The 26,971-nt window shown below is 43.3% G+C and overlaps 1 protein-coding gene across 8 annotated transcripts in view; it reads left to right on the top strand.

Moving 5' to 3' along the window:
• The window catches only part of TCF3 (transcription factor 3), a 131,605-nt gene that overhangs the window by 91,131 nt on the left and 13,503 nt on the right, over nucleotides 1-26,971 (top strand). For 4 of the 8 annotated variants that reach the window (XM_077272183.1, XM_077272137.1, XM_077272162.1 and 1 more), the window contains 6 exons: nucleotides 18,089-18,167; nucleotides 20,180-20,253; nucleotides 20,345-20,515; nucleotides 22,726-22,843; nucleotides 23,018-23,177; nucleotides 23,374-23,612. In XM_077272183.1, the coding sequence (XP_077128298.1) occupies nucleotides 18,089-18,167; nucleotides 20,180-20,253; nucleotides 20,345-20,515; nucleotides 22,726-22,843; nucleotides 23,018-23,177; nucleotides 23,374-23,612 (841 nt within the window). Of the gene's footprint in view, nucleotides 1-18,088; nucleotides 18,168-20,179; nucleotides 20,254-20,344; nucleotides 20,516-22,725; nucleotides 22,844-23,017; nucleotides 23,178-23,373; nucleotides 23,613-25,991; nucleotides 26,228-26,971 lie in introns of all 8 variants that reach the window. The other 4 variants (XM_077272203.1, XM_077272154.1, XM_077272194.1 and 1 more) reach the window with 4 other exon arrangements.

Below are 26,971 nucleotides of genomic sequence, written 5' to 3'. Positions count from 1 at the left end.
AGAGGAGTATATTGTAGTAGTCGAGGCGGGAGATGAGGGCATGTACTAACATTTTAGTTAATTCAGGGTTGAGGAAAGGACAGATTCTGGAAATATTTTGAGTTGGAGGTGGCTGAGTCAAGGTTACTCCGAGGCAGCGGACTTGCAGTACATTAAAAAGCGTGATATCATTTATTGTGATAGATGAGGTAGGGGAGTTAGGTAGGATGGAAAAAAGATGATGACTTCAGTTTTGTCCACATTGAGCTTTTAGGAGTCTGATTAGGAGGATGATGATATGGCTGATGGACAGCAGAGAGGTAACGTCTGAGCCAGAGAGGTAGCTCTGAGTATCATCATTGTATACATGGTACTGGAATCAAAGGGACTTTGTTGTACCAGGCCAAAGCTATAGATTGAGAAGAGTAAGGGTGCCAGAACAGAGCCATGAGGAATACCCACAGAGAGAGGGTGGGATGACGTGGTAGTGTGGGAGATGCTAAATATCTGGTTGCAGACCTGTGAGAGATACGAGAGGGTGAGGCCTTTGATGCCAAGGGAAGAGAGGATTTGTAGTAGTAGGTGGTGGTGGTCAATTGTGTTGAAGGCAGAGGAAAGGTCTAGAAGGAGGAGTGTAAAGAATTGTCTGTTAGCTTTGGCAGTAAGTGTTTGGTAATCTTGTTCAGGGCAGTTTCAGTGGAGTGGTGGGGACTGAAGCTGTATTGTAGTTTAAGAGTGAGTTAAATGAGAGGAAGAAGGTTCAGCATGGATGTGGAGGTCGGGTCGAGGGATGGCTTCTTTAGGATAGGTGTGATAGTAGCATGTTTGAAAGCAGAAAGGAAAGTACCAGAGGTTAGCTACAAGTTGAAAAGATGGATTGGGGCTGGGATAGGCCTGGTGATGGTGTTGTGGGGGGAGATGGGATGGGGTCAAGTGCACAAGTGATGAGGTGTGATTTGGAGAGGAGATGAATGAGCTCTCCTTCAGTGATGGTGGGGTGGAAAGTTATGGGGGAGGCAGAGGGGTCTGTTATACGTAGGCATTATGACAGATGGGCAGTAAAGACTTGCCTTGTTTGGCTCACCTTATTTTTAAAATCTGCAACAAAGTCTTCTGCAGAGACGACGGTGGTTGGAGTGGGCAGTGAAGGGCGGAGGAGGGAGTTAAGTGTTGAATTACTGTTTGGGGTTGTGGAATAAAGTAGATACAAGGGTTGTGAAGTAACAGGTGAGGGCTCATTTGAATGTGAAAGTTGCTGTTTTGAATGTTGTGAAATTTTCTAGAAGATTTCTCGTGTTTTCTTCCAACACCGCTCCGCAAACCTGGACACTTGCCGAAGCTTTAGTGACTTTATTGTGACAGGTTTGTCTATTGATTCGTCATAATTTGCCATACACAAGAGGGGTGACTGAGTCTAAAGCTGATGCCAGTGTGGTGTTGTAGAAAATGGTGGCACTGTTTGTGTTGTGGGGTCAATTCTGCACACAGTGTATTCTACCTCTGTCCTCCATATCTTATTAGGCAAGTTGTGCTTTGATCACATGATACTTTTTATACATGTTGTCCTATTCCAAGCTGTTCAGGCTTGAGAGCCAACTACCAATTAAGGAAATCAGGTGATGTGCATCTCTGTAATGAGGAGGGGTGTTGTCTAATGACATCAAAATCCTATATAAGGTGTGCGTAATTATTAGGCAACGTCCTTTCCTTTGGCAAGATGGGTCAGAAGAGAGATTTGACGGGCTCTGAAAAGTCCAAAATTGTGAGATGTCTTGCAGAGGGATGCAGCAGTCTTGAAATTGCCAAACTTTTGACGCATGATCACTGAACAATCAAGCGTTTCATGGTAAATAGCCAACAGGGTCGCAAGAAGCGTGTTGGGCAAAAAAGGCGCGTAATAACTGCCCATGAATTGAGGAAAATCAAGTGCAAAGCTGCCAAGATGCCATTTGCCACCAGTTTTGCTATATTTCAGAGCTGCAACATTACTGGAGTAACAAAAAGCACAAGGTGTGCGATACTCGGGGACATGGCCAAGGTAAGGAAGGCTGAAAAACGACCACCTTTGAACAAGAAACATAAGATAAAACTTCAAGACTGGGCCAAGAAATATCTTAAGACTGACTTTTTAAAGGTTTTATGGACTGATGAAATGATTGACTCTTGTTGGGCCAGATGGATGGGCCAGAGGCTGGATCAGTAAAGGGCAGAGAGCTCCACTCCGACTCGGTGGAGGTGGGGTACTGGTATGGGCTGGTGTCATCAAAGATGAACTTGTGGGACCTTTTCGGGTTGAGGATGGAGTGAAGCTCAATTCCCAGACCTACTGCCAGTTTCTGGAAGACAACTTCTTCAAGCAGTGGTACAGGAAGTCGGTATGGTTCAAGAAAAACATGATTTTCATGCAGGACAATGCTCCATCACATGCCTCCAACTACTCCGCAGCGTGGCTGGCCAGTAAAGGTCTCAAAGAAGAAAAAATAATGACATGGCCCCCTTGTTCACCTGATCTGACCCCCATAGAGAACCTGTGGTCCCTCATAAAATGTGAGATCTACAGGGAGGTAAAACAGTACACCTCTCGGAACAGTGTCTGTGAGGCTGTGGTGGCTGCTGCACGCAATATTGGTCGTAAACAGATAAAGCAACTGACAGAATCTATGGATGGAAGGCTGCTGAGTGTCATCGTAAAGAAAGGTGGCTATATTGGTTTTGTTTTTGCATGTCAGAAATGTTTATTTCTCAGTCGCCCATGACAGCACTACCAGAGAGAGGGGATGCCCTTCAGGGACAAGAAAACTACAGGATAAAAGGGCGGTACCTCTCCCCTGCATCAGTTTGGTTTCCTGTCCCTGACGGGGAACCTTCTTGGACGGTACCTGTTATGAAGACCCACCCGACGAGGAATCCGGAGCCGGCCAGTCCGGGTTCTGGCAGCGGGGAGGCCCCTGCCACGGCTGGTCCGGTATCCGAGGCCGCCACGGCTACGACCAATGGGTCTGGAAGCGTGAGCGGGAGGAAGCGCAGCCGCCACTCCGGATAGGAGTCTCGGGGCTCCAGCACTCTGCCGCGCACGGGACGCCTGGATTTCCAAGATGGCGCCGCACTGGAAGTGGTAGGAGAGCTTCCGGTTCAGGGGCGGTGTGGTGACTGACTACACCAAGATGGCGCTGCCCCGGAACTGGAGCACTTCATTTCCGGGTCACTGACTGCGCGCGCATGCGCAGTATGGGCAGAGGGGGAAAAAAAAAATTGTTAGAGACGCTTCCTCAGTAATGCAGCCACGGGGGGAGGGAATAAGGCCAACCTTTAAAAGAAGGTGCACATGGAAGCTCCCTGCTGCATGCCGCCCCAGGGTAGCACCATGGAGGACAGCGATCAGCAGCTCCAAACGCAGCAGCGCTATCACCATCACCAGCGGCAGAAATCGGACGCTCAGAATAAGCGATTTTCTGCGGTTAACCGGAGTTCTCGGTCTGGTAGCCATTCCACGCAACTTAGTAAGAGTTCCAGCATGGTAAACCAGCTGCCGCCCACGGATCACACGCCTCAGGATCCTGCCCCTCCTCCAGAACCGGTACCTGTGGCTGCGTCAGATTGGTGAGTGATGTTCGTGAAAGCTCACTTTTTATAATTGGGGTCCCCTTCTCCATTTATCTTAGACAAGGAAGAGAACGGGGAAGATGAAACATAGAACCTGCCCCTTATGTGAAAAAGCCCTTCCACAGTCTTGGGATAAGAAGCTATGTGACTCCTGTATAGAACGAGTCCTCTGTGAGGAGACCCCAAACTTCGCCTCCGAGTTACGATCTGTAATTAAATCAGAGGTCGAGACTGTTTAATTCCCTTAAAGGTGAAAGGAGAACTAGTAGGAAACCACCTATTCCTTTTGGGAATTCTAACTCTTCCAGCTCCGAGAGTAAAAACTCAGATACGCAGGATTCCTCATTCTCTTCTTCGGATAACGAGAGTGGAGGTTGTCATTGCTTCCCCCTAGATGAGGTTGATGGCCTTGTTAAGGCAGTAAGATCAACAATGGGAGTGTTGGACCCTCGTCCTGACAAAACTGTGCAGGACATTGTTTGGAGGGCTATCCCAAAAAAAAGCGTAAAGTGTTTACCCTTAATGAGAACATACAAGCATTAATCAAAAAGGAGTGGGAGAAACCTGAAAGGAAAAATGCATCGGTTCCCTCTATTAAAAGAAAATATCCCTTTGAAGAAGAGGCTTCTGTCTCATGGGATAAAGCCCCCAAACTTGACGTTGCGGTAGCCAAGGCCTCGAAAAAGTTTGCATTACCATTCGAGGATATGGGAACCCTGAAAGATCCTCTTGATAAAAGAGCAGATACTTTTCTTAAAGGAGCCTGGGAGTCGGCAGGAGGACGGTTAAGGCCAACCATAGCGGCTGCCTGCACGTCACGCTCTTTAATCTGGATTGATAACCTAGAGAAACAGCTTAGGGATGGAGTCCCCAGGAATAAAATCTTAGAGTCTATCCCTATGATTAGAGGAGCCGCTGCATTTTTGGCAGATTCTTCGGCCAACTCAATTAAATTAGCGTCTAAATCTGCAGCTCTTTCAAATGCAGCGCGTAGAACCTTATGGCTAAAGAGCTGGCCGGGGGACTTACAAACTAAGCAAAAACTTTGCTCAATCCCATGTGAGGGCAAGTTTTTGTGGAGAGACTCTAGACGATATCCTGCAAAAAGCAGGTGATAAGAAGAAAGGTTTCCCCATCCTGGCCCCAACATATAATAAGCGGCCCTTTCAGAATAGGAAATTTTTTAAAAAGAGACCGCCAAGGGAACAAAACCGATGGGATGACTAGAGAAGAAAAGACAGAGGTTTCCTTTTTGGTAACTCCCCTCGGGAAAGAACCCACCCCCCTCCAAGTGACATCTTCCCCAGTGTGGGAGGGAGACTATCTCAACTCCTTCCGGCCTGGGAGAAAATTTCGACCAGCCCTTGGATATTAAAATTAATAAGAGAAGGGCTTTGCATACAATTTCTATCCCTACCCCCACGAAACTGTGGTAACACCGCTGAGGTCGTCTGCTCAACAACAAGAAGCCCTAGAACTAGAAATCTTAAAACTGATAGACAAAGCGGTCATCCAAGAAGTCCCCCCTCTGGAGAGAGAGGGAAGGGATTTTACTCTCCATTGTTCCTGGTTCCCAAACCGGACGGAACCTTCCGGACTATAATACAACTTAGGGAAGTTGAATACTTATGTAAAAAATGAAAGATTCAAAATGGAGTCAATAAAGTCAACAATAAAAAAATCTGTTTCCAAACTGTTTTATGATAATACGCGTCGCTGAGATCTAGAACTATCACGTCCCCATCCACAAGACCTCTCAGAAATTCCTCAGACTGGCAGTAGTCATAAAAGGACAAATAAGGGAATACCAATACAGGGCGCTTCCCTTTGGCATATCAATTGCACCCCGCATTTTCACCAAGCTGACAGCGGAGATGATGGCACATCTGAGAGAGAAAGACGTCTTGATTATTCCGTATCTAGGCGATTTTCTGATTGTGAGCAACTCGGCCGAACTCTGCCGTCAGCAATGCGACAGAGTGATAGACATTTTAAAAAAATTGGGCTGGCTGGTGAACCTCCAAAAGTCAAAACTGGAACCAACCAGGGTTCAACAATTTTTGGGTCTCACCTTGGACTCAACTTCTCAAGTGTGTCACCTTCCAGACAAGAAAAAACAAAAGATAATCCACCTAGTATCGGAAGCACGTGCAAACCCTACCATGACCCTAAGAAAGGCGATGTCATTACTGGGGTCCCTCTCTGCTTGTCTCCCAGCAGTTCAGTGGGCACAGCTCCACACAAGACCACTCCAGTGGGACATTTTAAGAAACCAGAAACTACTAGGGGGGGCGGTTAGAGGGTCGCATGTCTCTTAAGTTTGCCTACTATTCATTCCCTAGCTTGGTGGTTAAATCCCAGCAATTTATCAAAAGGGATTCCCTGGGTGAAAGAGGCGTCTCAGATAGTTACCACAGACGCAAGTCCCACAGGGTGGGGGCTCACCTGGACAACAGAGTCGCTCAGGGGATATGGTCAGATCAGGAGCTCAAGTCTTCCTCAAATCAAAAAGAACTGAGGGCGGTAAATCATGCGTTACTGTACTTCCCAGACGTGCTACAAGGACATCATGTCCGAGTATTCTCGGACAACAGAGTAGTAGCTTACTTAAACCACCAGGGGGGAACCAGATCCCAAACATTAATGAAAACCACCTCCGAAATTTTCACCTTGGTACAAAACAACTTCCTTTCCCTATCGGCTCTACATATAAAGGGTGTAGAAAACCAGAAAGCGGACTTCCTGAGTCGTACCCAATTAAAGCAGGGAGAGTGGTCTCTAAATCAGGGCATCTTCAACAAAATTACAAACCTATGGGGAATCCCTGTGATAGACCTCTTTGCCAATGTCCACAACAGGAAAGCGAAAACTTTCTGCTCCCTAGATTCCAGGGGGAACCCTCAGGCTGTGGATGCGTTCACAATTCCCTGGACACAAACACTTGCGTATGCATTTCCCCCTACTATTCTCATTCCAGCAGTCCTATGGAAGATCAGGCACGACAGATCCAGACTCATCTTAATAGCCCCCTTCTGACCCAAGAGAGCCTGGTTCTCATGGCTGAGGATGCTATCGATCACCGATCCCTGGGTTCTTCCGGAGCTTCCGGACCTCCTTTGTCAGGGACCGGTGTTCCACCCTCAGTCAGAGAATCTCCATCTGACAGCGTGGAATTTGAGAGGTCACTATTGAGGGAAAGAGGTTTTTCTGACAAACTAGTATCTACTCTAATGAAAAGTAGAAAACCTGTGACCACAAAAATTTATGGTAAAACCTGGAAAAAAATTTATTTTATTTTTTTAAATTCTTTATTTAAGTTTTCAAGTAACATAAACAAAATATCAAAACATTTATGCTCACAAGTACATCTCTATTATATATAGATACAAGAGAGACATGGAACACTGAAAGCAACAGGAGTTCAGTGCAAATATAGCTTGAAGTAGACAAATGAGCATGAAAAACATAAATCAAACTGGTTCAGGCCTGGAAAAAGCCTAAAATTGGATTATTAAACATATAGAGTAAGTAAAGGCCACAGGGTGTGACGGTAGGAAGTTTTCGCAAGCATTTTATTCATTTCTGGAAGTGAGGAAGGACATGAGGCTCATATAGAAGGCAAGTCAGCCTAAAAAAAAAAAAAAGGCAGGACAGCCAAGGTGGTGGTCACGGCCTCGGCGTTGCATCATAGAACCCCGGGGAAAAGAGAGGGAGGGGGGGGAGAAGTCATTTATAGCAATGAATGTCTATACAGGTGAAAATGGGTTCATGGGGAGGGGCGGCCAAGTCCGCCCAAATGGGATGAAAATTCAATCCAGGGAAGCCAAGAATTATGAAACTTCTCGTGTGAACGAGTTTCCCAGCTAGAAAGTTCTTCCAAACGAAATAAGTCTTGGACCTTTTGAGGTCCATTCTTTCAGCGTTGGGGAAGCTGATTGCCTCCAATGTGTAGAAATCAAATGTTTGGCAGCTGCAACTAGTATGGGAAGCAGCTCATGTTTCCTTGGATTAAAAGTTGTGGAAGGGAGGGAAAGCAATACATCCTGGGGAGTCAGATCTCGCGACATTAAACCCATGTTGTGTAGAGATTTATTGATGTCAGTCCAGAATTGTGCTAGTTCCGGGCAGGACCAAAAGATATGCAGAAGAGTCCCTGTAGATTGAGAGCATCTCCAGCATAATGGGGAGTCCGTTAGTCCAAAGTGGAAAAGTCGCTCTGGGGTTCTGTACCACCTAGAAAGAATTTTAAACGCGTTCTCTTGTAATAAAATACATCTAGAAAACCTGTGGGAGTTGGCAAGTACCTGTTTAGTTTCTCGGGGGATAGTGTAATTTTTAATTCTGTCTCCCAGGAAGAGAGATAAAGTGGCTTGAATTGGTTTGGGGATTTTAAGAGATTAGCGTATAGCTTAGAAACCAACCTGGTAATTGGCGATTTCAGCCTAATCAGAAATTCTAGCCATAACCAGTCTGGGGGTTGTTTCTCGATTGATTTGAGTTTCGACATATGTCGAATATGGTTTTTCTGCAGAAGGTTGGAGGGTTGTTTAGTCGCGTTAGACGGCCAATTGTTGATGCAATGAATCTGTTTGGACAGAAATTGAGAGATTGTGACATTAGGCAGGGAATCCCAAAGTCCAAAGGCATCTATGTATTTAGGGTCCGTTAGCCAGGGAGTAACTTTGAGCGGAATTTTATCGAGAAAATGGCACAATGGAGGATGGTTTGGGATAAGGGTACGTCTAATAGATAAGGTGTTAAAAAGTATGTCGTCGAATTTTTGTTGCGGGGGGATGGTAGATGTCCAGATATACCGATCAGCCCCTTTACCCAAGAGGGCCAATTCGAGTTGCGTATTTAGGTTATCCGGGTTAGGTTTAACTAAGTTTATCCATCTAGCAAGGTGGATTGCTTTGTGATAGGTGCGAAAATCAGGCAGGCTGAGACCACCCTCGCCTTTGGGTAAAGAGAGGATTTTTAGAGGAAGTCTAGCTCTTTTATATTTCCACACAAACTGAGAGACCAATTGGTTAATTGAAAGGAAGAAAGAGTTAGGAAGAGTTATAGGGACCAAATTCATGATGTAGAAAATTTTAGGAAAGATGTAGGATTTTATAACATTTATCCTACCTATCCAAGATAGATATGGAAGGTAATACTTTTTTAGGTCTAGTTGTAGGTTGGCTAAGAGGGGAATGTAGTTATACTTATAAAGGGAGGAAGGGTCAGCCGTTAAGTAGATTCCAAGGTATTTTAATTTGTCTACAGGCCAGTTAAAGGGGGTGTCCTTTTTTAATATTGAGATATCTGTGGTGCTTGCCGAGATATTTAAAGCTTCTGACTTATTCATATTTATTTTAAAGTTAGAAATCTCACCAAATTCTGCAAATAGTGACATAAGTCTGGGGAAAGATGAACTTGGGTTAGTGGTTAGAAGTAGGAGGTCATCAGCAAAAGCAGCCACCTTAACCTCTGTCTCGCCCACCTTAAGGCCTTTAATATCATTGTCTTGCCTTATCTTCTCCATCAGGGTTACCATTACCACTATAAAAAGGGAAGGGGAAAGAGGACAGCCCTGCCTGGTGCCATTACGTATTTTAAAAGGTTCCGAGAAGATCCCGTTCACTCCGACTCTAGCAGATAGATCCACATAAAGGGACATAATGGCGTCTATGAAAGGGGGCGGGAAGGCAAATTTTTGTAGTGCGCAAACCATATATTGCCAACTGATCCTGTCAAACGCTTTTTCAGCGTCAGTTGACAGGATGGCCAGCGGCGTCCTGGCATAAGAAATAGCATGTAGAACTTTTACAGAATTGTCTTTGCCCTCACGGCCTCACACAAACCCCACCTGGTCAGGGCGAATAATCCCGCTTAATATTTTATTAATTCTTGAGGCCAATATCTTAGCCCACAGTTTGAGGAAACCTGGAAAAAAAAATTATCCTCCTCCGGGGTAAGGTTGCAAGACGGGGTTCCAGTTGCTGAAATATTAGAGTTTCTACAAAAGGGTTAGACCTAGGCCTTTCAGTAAGTACCTTAAAGGTACAAATAGCAGCTCTAGGAGCCTTATACTGTGAAAACATAGCGGCCAACCCTTGGGTAGTACGGTTTGTCAGAGCAGCCGCAAGGTCTAAACCGATAACTATAAGTAGATTACCATCCTGGGACTTGTACTTAGTATTGTCAGGTAACGATGAGGTCTAGTGTACAGTGTGTACGGAAAGTATTCAGACCCCTTTCAATTTTTCTCTTTGTTTCATTGCAGCCATTTGGTAAATTCAAAAAAGTTCAATTTTTTTCACATTAATGTACACTCTGCACCCCATCTTGACTGGAAAAAAAAAGAAATGTAGAAATTTTTGCATATTTATTTAACCCCTTCCTGACATCGGACGTACTATCCCGTCGAGGTGGGGTGGGCCCGTATGACCGCCGACGGGATAGTACGTCCAGCGCGATCGGCGGCGCTCACGGGGGGAGCGCGGCCGGGTGTCAGCTGCATATCGCAGCTGACATCCGGCACTATGTGCCAGGAGCGGTCACGGACCGCCCCCGGCACATTAACCCCCGGCACACCGCGATCAAACATGATCGCGATGTGCCGGCGGTGCAGGGAAGCATCGCGCAGGGAGGGGGCTCCCTGCGGGCTTCCCTGAGCCCCCCGCAGCAACGCGATGTGATCGTGTTGCTGCGAGGGTCTTACCTCCCTCCCTGCCTGCTCCAGACCCGGATCCAAGATGGCCGCGGATCCGGGTCCTGCAGGGAGGGAGGTGGCTTCACAGAAGCCTGCTCAGAGCAGGCACTGTGAAGCAGCCTGCACTTCTCGCAGATCGGTGATCTGTCAGAATGCTATGCAAACTGACAGATCACCGATCTGTATTGTCCCCCCCTGGGGCAAAGTAAAAAAGTAAAAAAAAATTTTTACAAATGTGTAAAAAAAAAAAAATTATTCCCATAAATACATTTCTTTATCTAAATAAAATAAAAAAAACAATAAAAGTACACATATTTAGTATCGCCGCGTCCGTAACGACCCGACCTATAAAACTGGCCCACTAGTTAACCCCTTCAGTAAACACCGTAAGAAAAAAAAAAAAAAGAGGCAAAAAACAACGCTTTATTATCATACCGCCGAACAAAAAGTGGAATAACACGCGATCAAAAAGACTGATATAAATAACCATGGTACCGCTGAAAACGTCATCTTGTCCCGCAAAAAAACGAGCCGCCATACAGCATCATCAGCAAAAAAATAAAAAAGTTATAGTCCTGAGAATAAAGCAATACCAAAATAATTATTTTTTCTATAAAATAGTTTTTATCGTATAAAAGCGCCAAAACATAAAAAAAATGATATAAATGAGATATCGCTGTAATCGTACTGACCCGACGAATAAAACTGCTTTATCAATTTTACCAAACGCGGAACGGTATAAACGCCTCCCCAAAAAGAAATTCATGAATAGCTGGTTTTTGATCACTCTGCCTCACAAAAATCGGAATAAAAAGCGATCAAAAAATGTCACGTGTCCGAAAATGTTACCAATAAAAACGTCAACGCATCCCGCAAAAAACAAGATCTCACATGACTCTGTGGACTCAAATATGGAAAAATTACAGCTCTCAAAATGTGGTAACGCAAAAAATATTTTTTGCAATGAAAAGCGTCTTTCAGTGTGTGACGGCTGCCAATCATAAAAATCCGCTAAAAAACTCGCTATAAAAGTAAATCAAACCCCCCTTCATCACCCCCTTAGTTAGGGAAAAATAAAAAAATTAAAAAATGTATTTATTTCCATTTTCCCATTAGGGTTAGGGCTAGAGTTAGGACTAGAGTTAGGGCTAGGGTTATTGCTAGGGTTAGGGCTAGGGTTGGGGCTAGGGTTGGGGCTACAGTTAGGGTTGGGGCTAAAGATAGGGTTAGGGTTTGGATTACATTTACGGTTGGGAATAGGGTTGGGTGTGTCTGGGTTAGAGGAGTGGTTAGGGTTACTGTTGGGATTAGGGTAAGGGGAGTGTTTGGATTAGGGTTTCAGTTATAATTGGGGGGTTTCCACTGTTCAGGCACATCAGGGGCTTTCCAAACGGGATATGGCATCCGATCTGAATTCCAGCCAATTCTGCGTTGAAAAAGGAAAACAGTGCTCCTTCCCTTCCGAGCTCTCCCGTGTGCCCAAACAGGGGTTTACCCCAACATATGGGGTATCAGCGTACTCAGGACAAATTGGACATCATCTTTTGGGGTCCAATTTCTCCTGCTACCCTTGTGAAAATACAAAACTGGGGGCCAAAAAATAAGTTTTGTGGGAAAAAAAAGATTTTTTATTTTCACGGCTCTGCGTTGTAAACTGTAGTGAAACACTTGGGGGTTCAAAGTTCTCACAACACATCTAGATAAGTTCCTTGGGGGGTCTAGTTTCCGATATGGGGTCACTTGTGGGGGGTTTGTACTGTTTGCGTACATCAGGGGCTCTGCAAATGCAACGTGACGCCTGCAGACCAATCCATTTAAGTCTGCATTCCAAATGGCGCTCCTTCCCTTCCGAGCTCTGTCATGCGCCCAAACAGTGGTTCCCCCCCACATATGGGGTATCAGCATACTCAGGACAAATTGGACAACAACTTTTGAGGTCCAATTTATCCTGATACCCTTGTGAAAATACAAAACTGGGGGCTAAAAAAAATCATTTTTGTGAAAAAAAAAAAAAAGAATTTTTATTTTCACGGCTCTGCGTTATAAACTGTAGTGAAACACTTGGGGGTTCAAAGCTCTCAAAACACATCTAGATAAGTTCCTTAGGGGGTCTACTTTCCAAAATGGTGTCACTTGTGGGGGTTTTTAATGTTTAGGCACATCAGGGGCTCTGCAAACGCAACATGGCATCCCATCTTAATTCCAGTCAATTTTGCATTGATAAGTAAAATAGCGCTCCTTCCCTTCCGAGCTCTGCTATGCGCCCAAACAGTGGTTTACCCCCACATATGGGGTATCGTCGTACTCAGGACAAATTGCACAACAACTTTTGTGCTCTAATTTCTTCTCTTACCCTTGGGAAAATAAAAAATTGGGGGCGAAAAGATCATTTTTCTGAAAAAATGATTTTTTTATTTTTACCGCTCTGCATTATAAACTTCTGTGAAGCACTTGTTGGGTCAAAGTGCTCACCACACATCTAGATAAGTTTCTTAGGGGGTCTACTTTCCAAAATGGTGTCACTTGTGGGGGGTTTCAATGTTTAGGCACATCAGGGGCTCTCCAAATGCAACATGGCGTCCCATCTCAATTCCAGTCAATTTTGCATTGAAAAGTCAAATGGCGCTCCTTTCCTTCCGAGCTCTGCCATGCGCCCAAACAGTGGATTACCCCCACATATGGGGTATCAGCGTACTCGGGACAAATTGTACAACAAATTTTGGGGTCTATTTTCTCCTGTTACCCTTGGTAAAATAAAACAAATTGGATCTGAAATAAATTTTGTGTGAAAAAAAGTTAAATGTTCATTTTTATTTAAACATTCCAAAAATTCCTGTGAAACACCTGAAGGGTTAATAAACTTCTTGAAAGTGGTTTTGAGCACCTTGAGGGGTGCAGTTTTTAGAATGGTGTCACACTTGGGTATTTTCTATCATATAGACCCCTCAAAATGACTTCAAATGAGATGTGGTCCCTAAAAAAAAAAATGGTGTTGTAAAAATGAGAAATTGCTGGTTAACTTTTAACCCTTATAACTCCGTCACAAAAAAAATTTTTGGTTCCAAAATTGTGCTGATGTAAAGTAGACATGTGGGAAATGTTACTTATTAAGTATTTTGCGTGACATATGTCTGTGATTTAAGGGCATAAAAATTAAAAGTTGGAAAATTGCGAAATTTTCGCCAAATATTCGTTTTTTTCACAAATAAACGCAACTTATATCGAAGAAATTTTACCACTATCATGAAGTACAATATGTCACGAGAAAACAATGTCAGAATCGCCAAGATCCGTTGAAGCATTCCAGAGTTATAACCTCATAAAGGGACAGTGGTCAGAATTGTAAAAATTGGCCCGGTCATTAACGTGCAAACCACCCTTGGGGGTGAAGGGGTTAAAGAAAAACTGAAATATCACATGGTCATAAGTATTCAGACCCTTTGCTCACACACTCATATTTATCACATGATGACCATTCAGATGGTACTACTCCTTCAATGGAGTCCAGCGGTGTTTGTTTAAACTGATAGGACTTGATTTGGAAAGACACACACCTGTCTATATAAGACCTCACGGTGCATGTCAGACCAAATGAGAATCATGAGGTCAAAGGAACTGGTCAAGGAGCTCATAGACAGAATTGTGGCAAGGCACAGATCTGACCAAGGTTATAAAATAATTTCTGCAGTACTCAAAGTTCCTAAGCACAGTGGCCTCCATAATCCTTAAATGGATGAAGTTTAGGATCACCAGAAGTCTTCCTAGACCTAGCCTTCCAGCCAAACTTGAGCAATCGTGGTAGAAGAGCCTTGGTGAGAGATGTAAAGAAGAACACAAAGATCACTGTCTGAGCTCCAGAGATACAGTAGGGAGATGAGAGAAAGTTCCACAAAGTCCCTCCATCATTCTGGCCTTTATGGCAGAGTGGCCCGACGGAAGCCTCTCCTCAGTGTAAGACATATGAAAGCCCTCAGAGTTTGTTAAAAAAAACACATGAAGGACTCACAGACTATGAGAAATAAGGTTTTCTGGTCAGATGAGACGAACATAGATCTTTTTGGTGATTCTAAGCGGTGTATGTGGAGAAAACCAGGCACTGCTCATCACCTGCCCAATACAATCCCAACGGTGAAACGTGGTGGCAGCATCATGCTATGGGTGTGTTTTTCAGCTGCAGGGTCAGAACGACTGGTTGTCATTGAAGGAAGCATGAGTGTGGCCAAGGACCGTGATATCCTGGATGAAAACCTCTAACAGAGTCCTCTGGACCTCAGACTTGGCCGAAGGTTCATCGTCCAAGACAATGACCCTAAGCACACAGCTAAAATAACAAAGGAGTGGCTTCAGAACAGCTTTGTGACCATTCTTGACTGGCCCAGCCAGAGCCCTGACCTTAACCCAATTGAGCATCTCTGGAGAGACCTGAAAATGGCTGTCCACCATCATTCACCACCCAACCTGACTGAACTGGAGAGGATCTACAAGGAAAAATGGCAGAGAATCCTCAAATCCTGGTGTGAAAAATTTGTTGCATCATTCCCAAGAAGACTCATGGCTGTACTAGCTCAAAAGGGTGCTTCTACTCAATACTGAGCAAAGGGTCTAAATACTTATGACCATGTGATATATCAGTTTTTCTTTTTTAATAAATTAGCAAAAATTGCTACATTTGTGTTTTTTTTCCTGTCAAGATGGGGTGCAGAGTGTATATTGAGAAAAAAATGAACTTTTTTGAATTTACCAAATGTCTCAGTGAAAGAGTGAAAAATTTAAAGGGGTCTGAATACTTTCCGCACCCACTGTTAGTCTGTGTGGGTGGATGCGGAGGACCAGTGAGTAAGACCAAAGGATGAAGCAAGGGACAGGAGCTTGAAGGCTGCTTGCAGGTGTCATTGGGGATCTTTGAGTCGCCCACGATGATGGTGGGAATATCGGCAGAGAGAATGTGGAGAAGGCAAGTGGAGATGTGGTCAAGAAAAGTCGTCAGACCCCTGGGGTCGATATATTCCGGCCGCTTGGAGGGTCAAGGGAGAGTAGATACGGACAGAATGCACTTTAAAAGAAGAGAGGATGAGGGAAGGTAAAGGTGGTATTGGGTTGAGGGTGCAATTGTTAAAGACCCACTCCTCCACCATGTCTATTGCCTGGTTGAGGAGTGTGGGTAAAATGAAGGCCACCATAACACAGCGCACAGCGGGTGAGGCTGTGTTCGGAGGGTGTTAACCATGTTTCAGTGAGGCCCATGAAGGATGGGGTACGAGAGGTAAAGCTGATGTGAATGGCATGGAGCTTATTGCAAATGGAACAGGCGTTTCAGAGGGGGGGAGATTGTTGAAAAAAATGAACCATCACAATAACGTGGCTAAGCATTCCATAGTCTCACTGCTCGGTACAGTAAAGAATCCCCCATGGTTGATGATAGTAAAACCTTAACGGTTCTTGGCCTTGGTCTAAAAAAAAAAAAAAAAAAAAAAAAAAAATTGGAAGGATATCTGTACCGCCCATATATATATTTGTACATTTGGGAAAAAATGCTTCAAGGTTTCCTAATTACCAACTAAAGAATCCAAAGTCTTATACTATAATCCAACCTTTACCTTTAAAGGGATGCGCAAGTCATCTGTCTTCAGGAGTGCACCACTCTTCTGCATCCCACCTTCCAGATGCTGAGGGTGCTGTACTCCAGTGGCATGGTTACTCCATATTTATACTGGCTGGATCCAGCAATCCTGCTATCTTCAGAGCTGCACTTAAAAGCTGTACAGCAAACCGCTTGCAACCACGCCACCATTGTCTAGGGGACCAGTAATTTCAAGGTGACTGGTAACGTTGGCAATTAGCTGTACACTATAGTATTAAAAAATCCCTACATACTTGAGAACAAAATGTATTTTTTTTATTTAATAGTGATGAGCGAATATACTAGTCACTCGAGATTTCGCGAGCATGCTCGGGTGATCTCCGAATATTTTTTAGATGCCCGGAAGTTTAGTTTTCCTCAGCTGAATGATTTACATCTGTTAGCCAGCTTCATTACATGTGGGGATTCCCTAGCAACCAGGCAACCCCCACATGTACTTATGCTGGATAACAGATGTAAATCATTCAGCTGCTGCGATTAAAAACGAAATCTCCGAGCACTAAAAAATACTCGGAGGTCACCCGAGCGTGCTCGAGAAATCTCAAGTAAGGAGTATATTCGCTCATCACTATTATTTAACCTCTTTCTGACTTTGGACGGGATAGTACGTCTGAGGTCAGATCTCCTGCTTTGATGCGGGCTCCAGCAGTGAGCCCACATCAAAGCCGTGACATGTCAGCTGTTTTGTACAGCTGACATGTGCCCGCAATAGCGACGGGTGGAATCGCGATCCACCTGTCGCTATTAACTAGTTAAATGCCCGCTGTCAAACGCTGACAGAAGCATTTAACTACCGCTTCCGGCCATCGGGCCGGAAATGAGCGCATTGCCAACCCCGTCACATGATCGGGGGTCAGCAGTGGGAAGGCATAGTAACCAGAGGTCTCCTTGAGACCTCTGTGGTTGCTGATGCCGGCTTGCTGTGAGCGCCACCCTGTGGTCGGCGCTCATAGCATGCCTGTAATTCAGCTACATAGGAGCGATCTGATGATCACTCCTATGTAGCAGAGCTGATAGTTATGCCAGCTTCTAGCCTCACATGGAGGCTATTGAAGCATGGCAAAAGTTTTTAAAAAAAAAAGTTTTAAAAATATGAAAAAAATATAAGAGTTTAAATCGCCCCCCTTTCGCCCCATTCAAAATGAAACAATAAAAAAATCAAATATACATATTTAGTATCACCGCGTTCAGAATCGCCCAATCTATCAATAAAAAAGGATTAACCTGATCGCTAAATGGCATAGCGAGAAAAAAATTTGAAATGCCCGAATTAAATTTTTTTTGGTCGCCGTGACATTGCATTAAAATGCAATAACGGGCGATCAAAAGAACGTATCTGCACCAAAATGGTATCACTAAAAACGTCAGCTCGGCACGCAAAAAATAAGCCCTCATGAAACATGGAGACGCTACGGGTATCAGAAAATGGCGCAATTTTTTTGTTAGCAAAGTTTAGAATTTTTTTTCACCACTTAGATAAAAGAGAACCTAGACATGTTAGGTGTCTATGAACTTGTAATGACCTGGAGAATCATAATGGCAGGTCAGTTTTAGCAATTAGTGAACCTAGCAAAAAAGCCAAACAAAAAACCAGTGTGGCATTGCACTTTTTTTTCAATTTCACCGCACTTGGAATTTATTTCCTGTTTTCTAGTACACGACATGGTAAAACCAATGATGTCGGTCAAAAGTAAAACTCGTCCTGCAAAAAATAAGCCCTCACATGGCCAAATTGATGGAAAAATAAAAAAGGTATGACTCTGGGAAGGAGGGGAGCGAAAAACGAACACGGAACTGAAAATCCCAAGGTCATGAAGGGGTTAACAAGTAAATTGCAAAATTGTTTTACAAGCTCCTTGCTGTTTTATCCATTATTGAAGCTCTCAGCAGTCTGATAAACAATAAATGGAGCTTTGGGACAGCCACCTCTCCATTCTGTTTGGCACTGTAGAACCCAGTTCTCAGGAATAGTGGAGATCCCAGCAGTCAATGTTAAACGGTGTTAACTCCTACTACATACTGCAATATATTGGTCATCGGAACTCCATCGTGCTCTTCATTTCTGTATAGGCTTAAATGTATGGATGTATTCCTGCAATAATATGGAGTAGGAGTACTGTATGAGCATATTGGTTAAAAAATGTGTGATTTTTTTTGTTTTTTTTTAGATTTATTCTCCAGATCATTCCAGTGCAAACTTTTCCTCGAGCCCGTCCACCCCTGTGGGATCACCTCAGGGATTGACTGGTATGTAAACAGTGTATATTCAATACCTAGTAAACCAACATGACACCAACAGAAATTGATTTAACACAGATTAGACGTTCTCAAACATTTTGTACAGAAGTGTTTGATAATTACTAGTGACGCCCGAGCGTGTTCGGATAAGGTGTTATCCGGGAACGCTCGTGTCCTAATCCAGTATTTTCGGCATGTTCGTAAAAATATCCTCGAGTCCCACGGCTGTATGTCTCATGTCTGTTTGGCAGCCGCAACACATGCAGGGATTGCCTGACACATAGGTAATCACATTGCAGCCTACAATCCAGCCGGACCTACCCAGGACCCAGGTGTCCTTTTGCAATCAAGGTATCCTTTACATCAGAGGTGTCAAACTGCATTCCTCGAGGGCCGCCAACAGGTCATGTTTTCAGGATTTCCTTGTATTGCACAGGTGATAATTTAATCACCTGCACAGAATGATTCCAGCACCTTGTCGAATGCTAAGGAAATCCTGAAAACATGACCTGTTGGCGGCCCTCGAAGAATGCAGTTTGACACCTCTGCTTTACATCATTCAGTGAATTTTGCCAACTGCGGCTATATGAATAAGACCCTATGAGGGTTGAAACGTTAAAGGGAATCTATCACCTCATTTTTCGTATATAATTTGCGGCCACCACCATCGGGCTTATCTACAGCATTCTATAATGCTGTAGATAAGCCCCTGATGTAACCTGAAAGAAAAACAAGTTATCTTATACTCACCCCGGGGGGGGTCCGGTCCGATGGGCGTTGCGGTCCGGGTCCGGCACCTCCCATCTTCATGCGAGGACGTTCTCTACCCTGCTTCCTGTCGCGGCTCCTGTGCAGGCGTACTTTTTCAGGGCTGTTGAGGGCAACGTAAAGTGCTCAGGCGCTGGGCTTCTTGGACCTTTCCCGGCACCTGCGCACTGCAGTACTTTGCCCTCAACAGGGCAGATAAAATACGCCTGCACAGGAGCCGCAACAGGAAGCAGGGTAGAGAACGTCCTCGCATGAAGATGGGAGGCGCCGGACCACGACGCCCATCGGACCGGACCGCCCCTGGGTGAGTATAATATAACTTGTTTTTCCTTTCAGGTTACATCAGGGGCTTATCTACCGCATTACGGAATGCTGTAGATAAGCCAATAATGGCTTTGGCCGCATCTTGTATTCATCTTATATATGAAAAAGTAGGTGCCAGATTCCCTTTAATGTTCTTGTTGCCTCACCATTTTCTATATCCCTGCACCAATTCCTTATTCATGAATTGTGTTATCGCTGCATCTGTAGATTAAAGTTTTCACAAGCATCTATCAAGAGTGTGCGGTGATTGAATATTACTCTACATAGGTAATCCATGCATGTGTTGTAGCTGTCGAACATCTGCGAGACATGCAGCCGTGGGACTCGAGCATATTTTCCTTGCACGCTGAAAATACTTGATTAGGACACAAGCGTGCTCTGTATAACACCTTACTAGTGATGAGCGAGTGTACTCGTTGCTCGGGTGACCTCCAAGTATTTGTTAGTGTTTGGAGATTAAGTTTTCATTGCCTCAGCGGAATGATTTACAGCTACTAGCCAGGCTGAGTACATGTGGGGGTTGCCTGGTTGCTAGGGAATCCTCACATGTAATCAAGCGGTCTAATAGCTGTAAATCTTTTAGCTGCTGAGTTGAAAACTTAATCTCCGAACACTAACAAATACTCGGAGATCACCCGAGCAATGAGTACACTCGCTCATCACTACACCTTACCAATAAGTAGTTAATGACATGCAAGAGTTTAAATTAAAGCTACACGTAAAAGCAATTGTTTATAAATCCATCGTTTTCATTAACATTGCTCGATGGGTATACTTAAATTTGTAATGCTGTGTCCTTTTAGGGAGCCTACTGCCTACATGCTAACTATATTTGGCGTGGTCTAGTCGCCATGTTATCATTACATTATCTGATTTTAATTTGTCTACTTTTTCATGTTATCATATCTGTATGTTTACTTTCCCATTAGGAACAGGACAGTGGCCTAGGGCTACAGGCCCAGGAGCAATGTCGCCAAGTTATGAGGGAACTCTACACACATTAGTGAGTAGCTGGATTGTTGCAATCTTAGAAAATGCAGTTCAGTAATTTAAGAATTGAGAACTGACTTTAACCCTTTCGCCCCCACCTATAGCAGAACAAAATGGAAGATCGGCTTGATGAAGCCATACACGTGTTAAGGAGTCATGCTGTGGGGCAGACTGGCGTACATGAAGATATGCATTCACTCTTGGGAACAGCTGCAGGAGTACTAGGAGCTAACTTTCCTGCTGCCATTCTCTCCTTGGCCAATAGACATTCTATGGTCAGAATAATTCACATTACTTTTAGAAGCTGTGTATTTTTTGTTTGCTATAGAATATCTGTATGCAGTAACAACTCAAACCCTGCCTGTCACAAGAAATAACGTGTAAGACCAAAAACACTGAGATTTTAACTTGTGCCAAATGTCAATATGTATAAAGCCTTGTGGCAATTAAGCATTAAATAGAGTGCCATGAAAAAGTATTGATACCACCATGGCTGTGGAGTCAGTAAGCCAAACCTCCGACTCCACTTCCCTGAGTCTGACCCCCAACTCCCTCATAGATGACTCATTTTTAAATGATACATTTACTGTATTGCCTTAAAGGACTATTCCCATCATCATGATCCTGTCCCAATATGTAGTATGTATAATAATATTTGGAAATGCCTCCAATTAGAAGTTTAGTATAGTTCTTCAGATTTGCTATCTCGCTTACTTCATGTAGTGCATTGCAATAGCTTCGGTATCCATGATTACATCCACTAAGAGCGGTCTAACCAAATGAGTGGCCATAACCATGGATACCGAAGCTATTGCAATGCACTACATGAGTAAGCGACGTAGCAAATCTGAAGAACTATACTAAACTTCTAATTGGAGGTATTTCCTAATATTATACCTACTACATATTGGGATAGGATCATGAAGATTGGAATACCCCTTTTAATCCTGGTTACTCTAGTAGTTTTGTGATGAGTGCGGGCATTCTTCCCAGTGCCTTTTTCCGCTGTTCTGTAGAGGAGCCTCACTACTGAGCATGTACATAAAGTCCAGCACAGATTCATATCAACTAATGATAATAATAATCTTTTATTTATATAGCGCCAACATATTACACAGCGCTGTACAGACATTATCATCTCTGTCCCCAATGGGGCTCACAATCTCCCTATCAGTATGTCTTTGGAATGTGGGAGGAAACCGGAGACCCGGGAGGAAACCCACGCAAACACGGGGAGAACATACAAACTCCTTGCAGATGTTGTCCTTGGTGGGATTTGAACCCAGCTTCAGTGCTAACCACTGAACCACTGTGCTGCCCTAAAAGCCAAGATCAGGAACAGAACAGACTTTTATTTATATTTCATAACTTTCCCAAATTATTGTGAAAAAACATTCAGCACACACTGCACTAAACTACTGTACCCAATTTATTATATATTTTAGGAGTCGGTCCATTTTATTCTGACTCTTCCAAAATGGACTCAAAGTCCACGACTCCACAGTACTGCATACCACATGACCTTTTCCACATTTTTTAACATTATACCCACAAACTTAAACGTATTTTCTTAGGATTTTATGTGATATATCAACACAAAGTAGCAAGTATTTTGAAGTGTAACGGAAATTATACATGTGTTTTTGGTTTGTTTTTTTTTCCACATGCCATTAAGGGGACACGGCTATCAGGTGGAAGAAGGTGCTCTGGTCAGATGAGACAAAGTAGAACTTTTGGGTTGCATACAAAGTGCTGTGTGGGGTGGAAAACTAACACTGCACATCACCTTGAAATGTCATCCCCACCATTAAACATGGTGGTGGCATCTTCTTGCTGTGGGGATGCTTTTCTTCAGCAGGGACAGGGAAGCTAGTCAGTGTTGATGGATGAAGCAAAATATATGGCAATCCTGGAAGAAAACCTTTTAGTGGCTGCAAAAGACTTGAGACCGAAGCGTAGGTTCACCTTCCAATAGGATAACGGCCCTAAACATACTGCCAGAGATTTAATGGAATGTTGTAGATCAAAGCATATTCATGTGTCACAGTCCAGACCTAAATCCCATTGAGAATCTGTGGCAAGACTTGAAAATTGCTGTTCACAGATGCTCTCCATCCAATCTCCCTGAGCTAGTATGTAAAGATGAATGGTCAAAAATGTCAGCCTCTAGATGTGAAAATCTGGTAGAAACACAGCACAAGACTTGCAGCAGTAGTTGGAACAAAAAGTGGTCATACAAAGTAATAACTTATGGGGGCTGAATGCTTGCTACTTTGTCTTGGTGTATCACATAAAATCCCAACAAAATGCATTTAAATTGCTGGTGCAATGTGGAAACAAACACTGGGTATAACTATTTTTTCAAGGCACTGTATGTATACATATGTGTGTATAGATATATAAATAGATACATAAATATAATATTATATATAATATATATGTAGCTACGTTGACATCATAACCATTTCCCTGTTTCTTCTACTAGACGCCACAAACAGAGGATGGCCTTCCAAATGCTCCAAATTTGCTTCACAACCCTGTAGCTCTTTCAACACAGGCTGGATCTCTGTCAGACTTGACCCGGCAAACGGACTCCTTCACTGGTAAGCGTTGAAGAAAAAAATGTATTCTAGGAGAAAAGATGCAATATCCTTTTCATTCTCATAATGTTATTCCATGCCTTCAGTGTCTTGACCATCACCGATCACCCCTTCAAAAAGCTGCAACTAAAATCCTTTGTAAGTCTTCTGCTAAAGGTAGTCCACTTTCTTTTCCAGGACTCGCAGGCCTGAGCAGGACAGTTGTGTCATCTAGCGCACCAGACATAAAAAGGGAAAATAAAGAGGATGAAGAAAATAGGTCAGTTGCTGACCTTTCAGATGATGAGAAGAAAGAATCGAAATCTCAAAGAAGTCGGACACGCTGTTCTATAAACAGGTCTCGCTGATTTCTGACAGGGTTTAACATGGTAGTGAGCATCAGACCTGTGCCAGTGATAGTTGGTATCTCTGTGCAGCTCTGCTTTTTGATCGTGCTCACTTGCTAGTATTGAACTTAATTTGTTGTTGGACTATTTTCCTGTTTCGCCCCACTCATTATTACATATCTAATTATACTGAATACCTCCCTTTAGTCAAGATGAAGACGATGAGGATGATAACCTTCCCCCTGAGCAAAAAGCTGAGCGAGAAAAGGAAAGGCGAGTGGCCAATAATGCCAGAGAACGTCTTCGTGTGCGGGATATTAACGAGGCGTTTAAAGAGCTGGGGCGGATGTGCCAGCTGCACCTTAACAGTGAGAAGCCACAGACTAAACTCCTGATTCTGCACCAGGCTGTGTCTGTCATCCTCAGTTTGGAGCAACAAGTGCGAGGTGAGTGGGACTTGATGGAAGAGTGGTGGGGCACAGATCTGTCTGTTTTCCCTTTAACGTCCTCCCTCCTTTATCTTCCACCCCAGAGATATACATGTAATTTCTTCTTTGCTTTAGTCTGTTGTCTCTGAACAGTACATGTATATTCTCCTCCTGCCCCACTCTCTGCTTGCTAATGTGACCTCGCTTTTTTTTTTTTCCCTTTTGGTTTCTTTTAGATTTTTAGGGACAGGGTTGTAAAAGAGCAGCAATTTTGCATGAAACACAAAGGCTGTATCACTTTCCCCTATATAAGAGATGGAGGGGAGCTAGCATGGAGTGTATGGCTATTGTAGATGGGCCATCTCTCCTAGAAGTGTGATGCATGTCTGGGTACAAGTAGATTGTCATTTTGTGCAGTGACATGGGAATTATTAAAATGCACAAACACCTACAAGAATCCATCAGGAAAGCTCTTATTTAATAAAAATTAGTAAGACGCCTCAGATTGTTCCCAGTTTTGTTTCTCATTACTTTTCTTATTTAAGAGCGTTGATTATTATGTACATTACACAATTTGCATGTGTTTTAACGTGTGTATGTGAGCGTGCGCATTATTGGCTGTGCGTTTTTCTTTTTTTTTTCTGCAAAACTTCTTTTCTTGCCAAACTTTTTTAATCCTCTTGTTGAGGATTTTGGATGCTATACATCTGCTATTCCAACAATTCATTAAAAAGTAGTGTAAATTTTAGTCTTTTCTTAGCTCTTTGTGTCAGTTCTAAACCGCATAGACATCATTGTTGTTTTCTATACTTCATCTTTTTTTTTTTTTCCTACCATTTTCCTTTTCCGAAACCTACCACTTCCTATCTTCAGACAGTTCTCAAACCCCCTTCTCCCCACCACCTACACACACTCCTTGTCCCACTGGCTTCGTACTTAATGCTCCTCTGAGATAATAAGAGGATTCCCTTAAAGCTGCAGTCCAGTTACTGCCCCTTGTTACTTGCTGCACCAGCTCTGTTAAAATTCTGTGGCACACTGGGGCTTCTGAAGTCATTCTGATGTGCGTGTGTATAGATTGTTATTATTGCACATCCACCCTATATACGGTTTATCCGAACTGAAGTGCCAAAGTCGGTAAACAGGAAGGTAACCCATGTGAAATGTGTATTCTTGTGTTGCATATGTAGCCTAAAGATAGTGGCGCTATACAGTAGAAGGCTGAGAACTGTACAAACATGGTGTATTGCTTTAAAGGTAAACTGCTGAATTAGTTTACAAAAAGTGTTAATACCAAGCTGTAATTTAACTCACGCAGTGATCTCTCCTGACGACTACGGTTGCTGTAAAGGAAACCTCTTGCTTTTAATAATCTTTGAAATACAAAGTATTCTAAAGGGGATATCTGAGTACTGCAGGAAAGTCTTAATTTCTACTTATGTTTTGCTACTTGAATAATTGTCTCAGGATATCAGTGGCTGGGATAACGCCCATCTCTCCTGATATGCTTGATGGCATATGCATCTGAATTGATGCATTGTTCTGGCTACCTAGCTTTACAGGTAAAACAGTGGTTTTTGTCAAAATAATGTGCATGTTAACAATGCGCCAACCTCATTCAGGTTAGTGTGGTTTTGGCCTTCCACATCCATGCAATGTTTTCAATACCTCCAAGTTAATGCAAAATGTAGGACCATTGAACTACAGTTTTCAGTCTTCACTGTATTGACTATGCCAGTCCTAGGATAAACTAAAATCTATATGAAAGCTAAATTTGTCATATTTTGGCAAAGCCATTATTCATCTGACAATGTACAGGCAAAGTTACTTTTGTTCATGCGCTTATCAGCTTTTCTCACATTGGGCATAGGTTCTGACTGCAATTAATTGCTTCACTCTTACACTGAATGTGTCATAAATGTTGGTGTGAAATCTGAACCAGTAATGTAAGCGATTGTGAATGACCAACTATGTACTATTAAGTAATTAATTACAAGATTGGTTTAGGATTTCATCATGCTATTGTTTCCCAATTTTTGTTTGGCTGAGCGCTCTGGACCAAAGCGTGTCCATATCCTAAACAAGTATGCCTAGGCTAACTTTTGTATATAACCAAATTTGTTTTTTTTTTTTTTTTACATCCTTTACAAATGCCATAATTGGCAGTAATTTTGTCCTTGAGATTACTGCATGTGTTAGTACAGCATAAAACCTTTTTGTTGGTCCTGTGTTTTTGTTTTTTACTTTCCTTGCCTGTGTGTAGACAGCTTGTTAATGGCAATGCCTTGTAGAATAAATATTATACAGTTTGGCACCCTCCGGTAACGAAAGGTTTATCGGGACCCAGAGTTAAACCCTCCCCCCGATTTAACCATTCACTTTCCTGGGGTCCAGCAGCGGTGGAAGCAGTAAGGAAGAGGGCAGCTCTGTGGAGGAGAAGGACGTGCGAGATCGGGAGAGGAGAATGTCAAACAACGCGCGAGAGAGAGTGCGCGTCCGAGACATCAATGAGGCATTCAAGGAATTGGGCCGAATGGTGCAGATGCATTTAAAAGCCGACAAAGCCCAGACCAAGCTCATCATCCTACAGCAGGCCGTGCAGGTCATAATGGGCCTGGAGCAGCAAGTGCGAGGTATCCTCGACTTCCACCCTAGCATCCATGTTAAATTAAACTTCCATTCTTCCTGCATCAACACTTATTACATTTATTTTCTTCTCGTTCCAATCCCTTTCTCTTGTACTCGCCATCTTGGATGCTTGCATATCTTTTTTTCCTATTTGCGCCATAGATTCCAGTGGTGTTTTAATTTGTTTGACTTCTGTCTCACACGCACATGCGCACACAATCTCTCCATTTACTGTACCATTTCTGTGTTTTCATTTTCTTTTTCCATCCTTTTTATTGGAGATTGGAAGTTCTTGTGTGGCTGTCTGTCATAATAATCATCAAATCGGATGCCGTACAGTGTCTAGAATACTGTTCTTCATCTACTCCCTCTCGTTAAACAGAATAGTGAGGCCCAGTAGGCAAGGCACTGCAAAATTTTGGTGTTTGCAGGTGAATCAATCCATTTAAGGCTATGTGCTCACGTTGCGGATTCATGTGCAGATTTTTTTGCACAGTTTTTTGTAAAATCCGCAGGCAAAACGCACTGCGTTTTACCTGCGGATTTACTGCGAATTTCCTGCGTTTTTTGTGCGGATTTCACCTGCGGTTTTACACCTGTGGATTCCTATTGAGGAGCAGGTGTAAATTGCTGCGGAATCCGCACAAAGAATTGACATGCAGCGGAAAATACAATGCAGCGTTTCCGCTCGGTATTTTCCGCACCATGGGCACAGCGGATTAGGTTTTCCATAGGTTTACATGGTACTG

Source organism: Ranitomeya variabilis, chromosome 1 (genome assembly GCF_051348905.1).
Source record: "Ranitomeya variabilis isolate aRanVar5 chromosome 1, aRanVar5.hap1, whole genome shotgun sequence".
NCBI lineage: Eukaryota > Metazoa > Chordata > Amphibia > Anura > Dendrobatidae > Ranitomeya > Ranitomeya variabilis.
The sequence above is the reverse complement of the archived record's forward strand: the minus strand, read 5'-3'. Positions and strand labels throughout refer to the sequence as shown.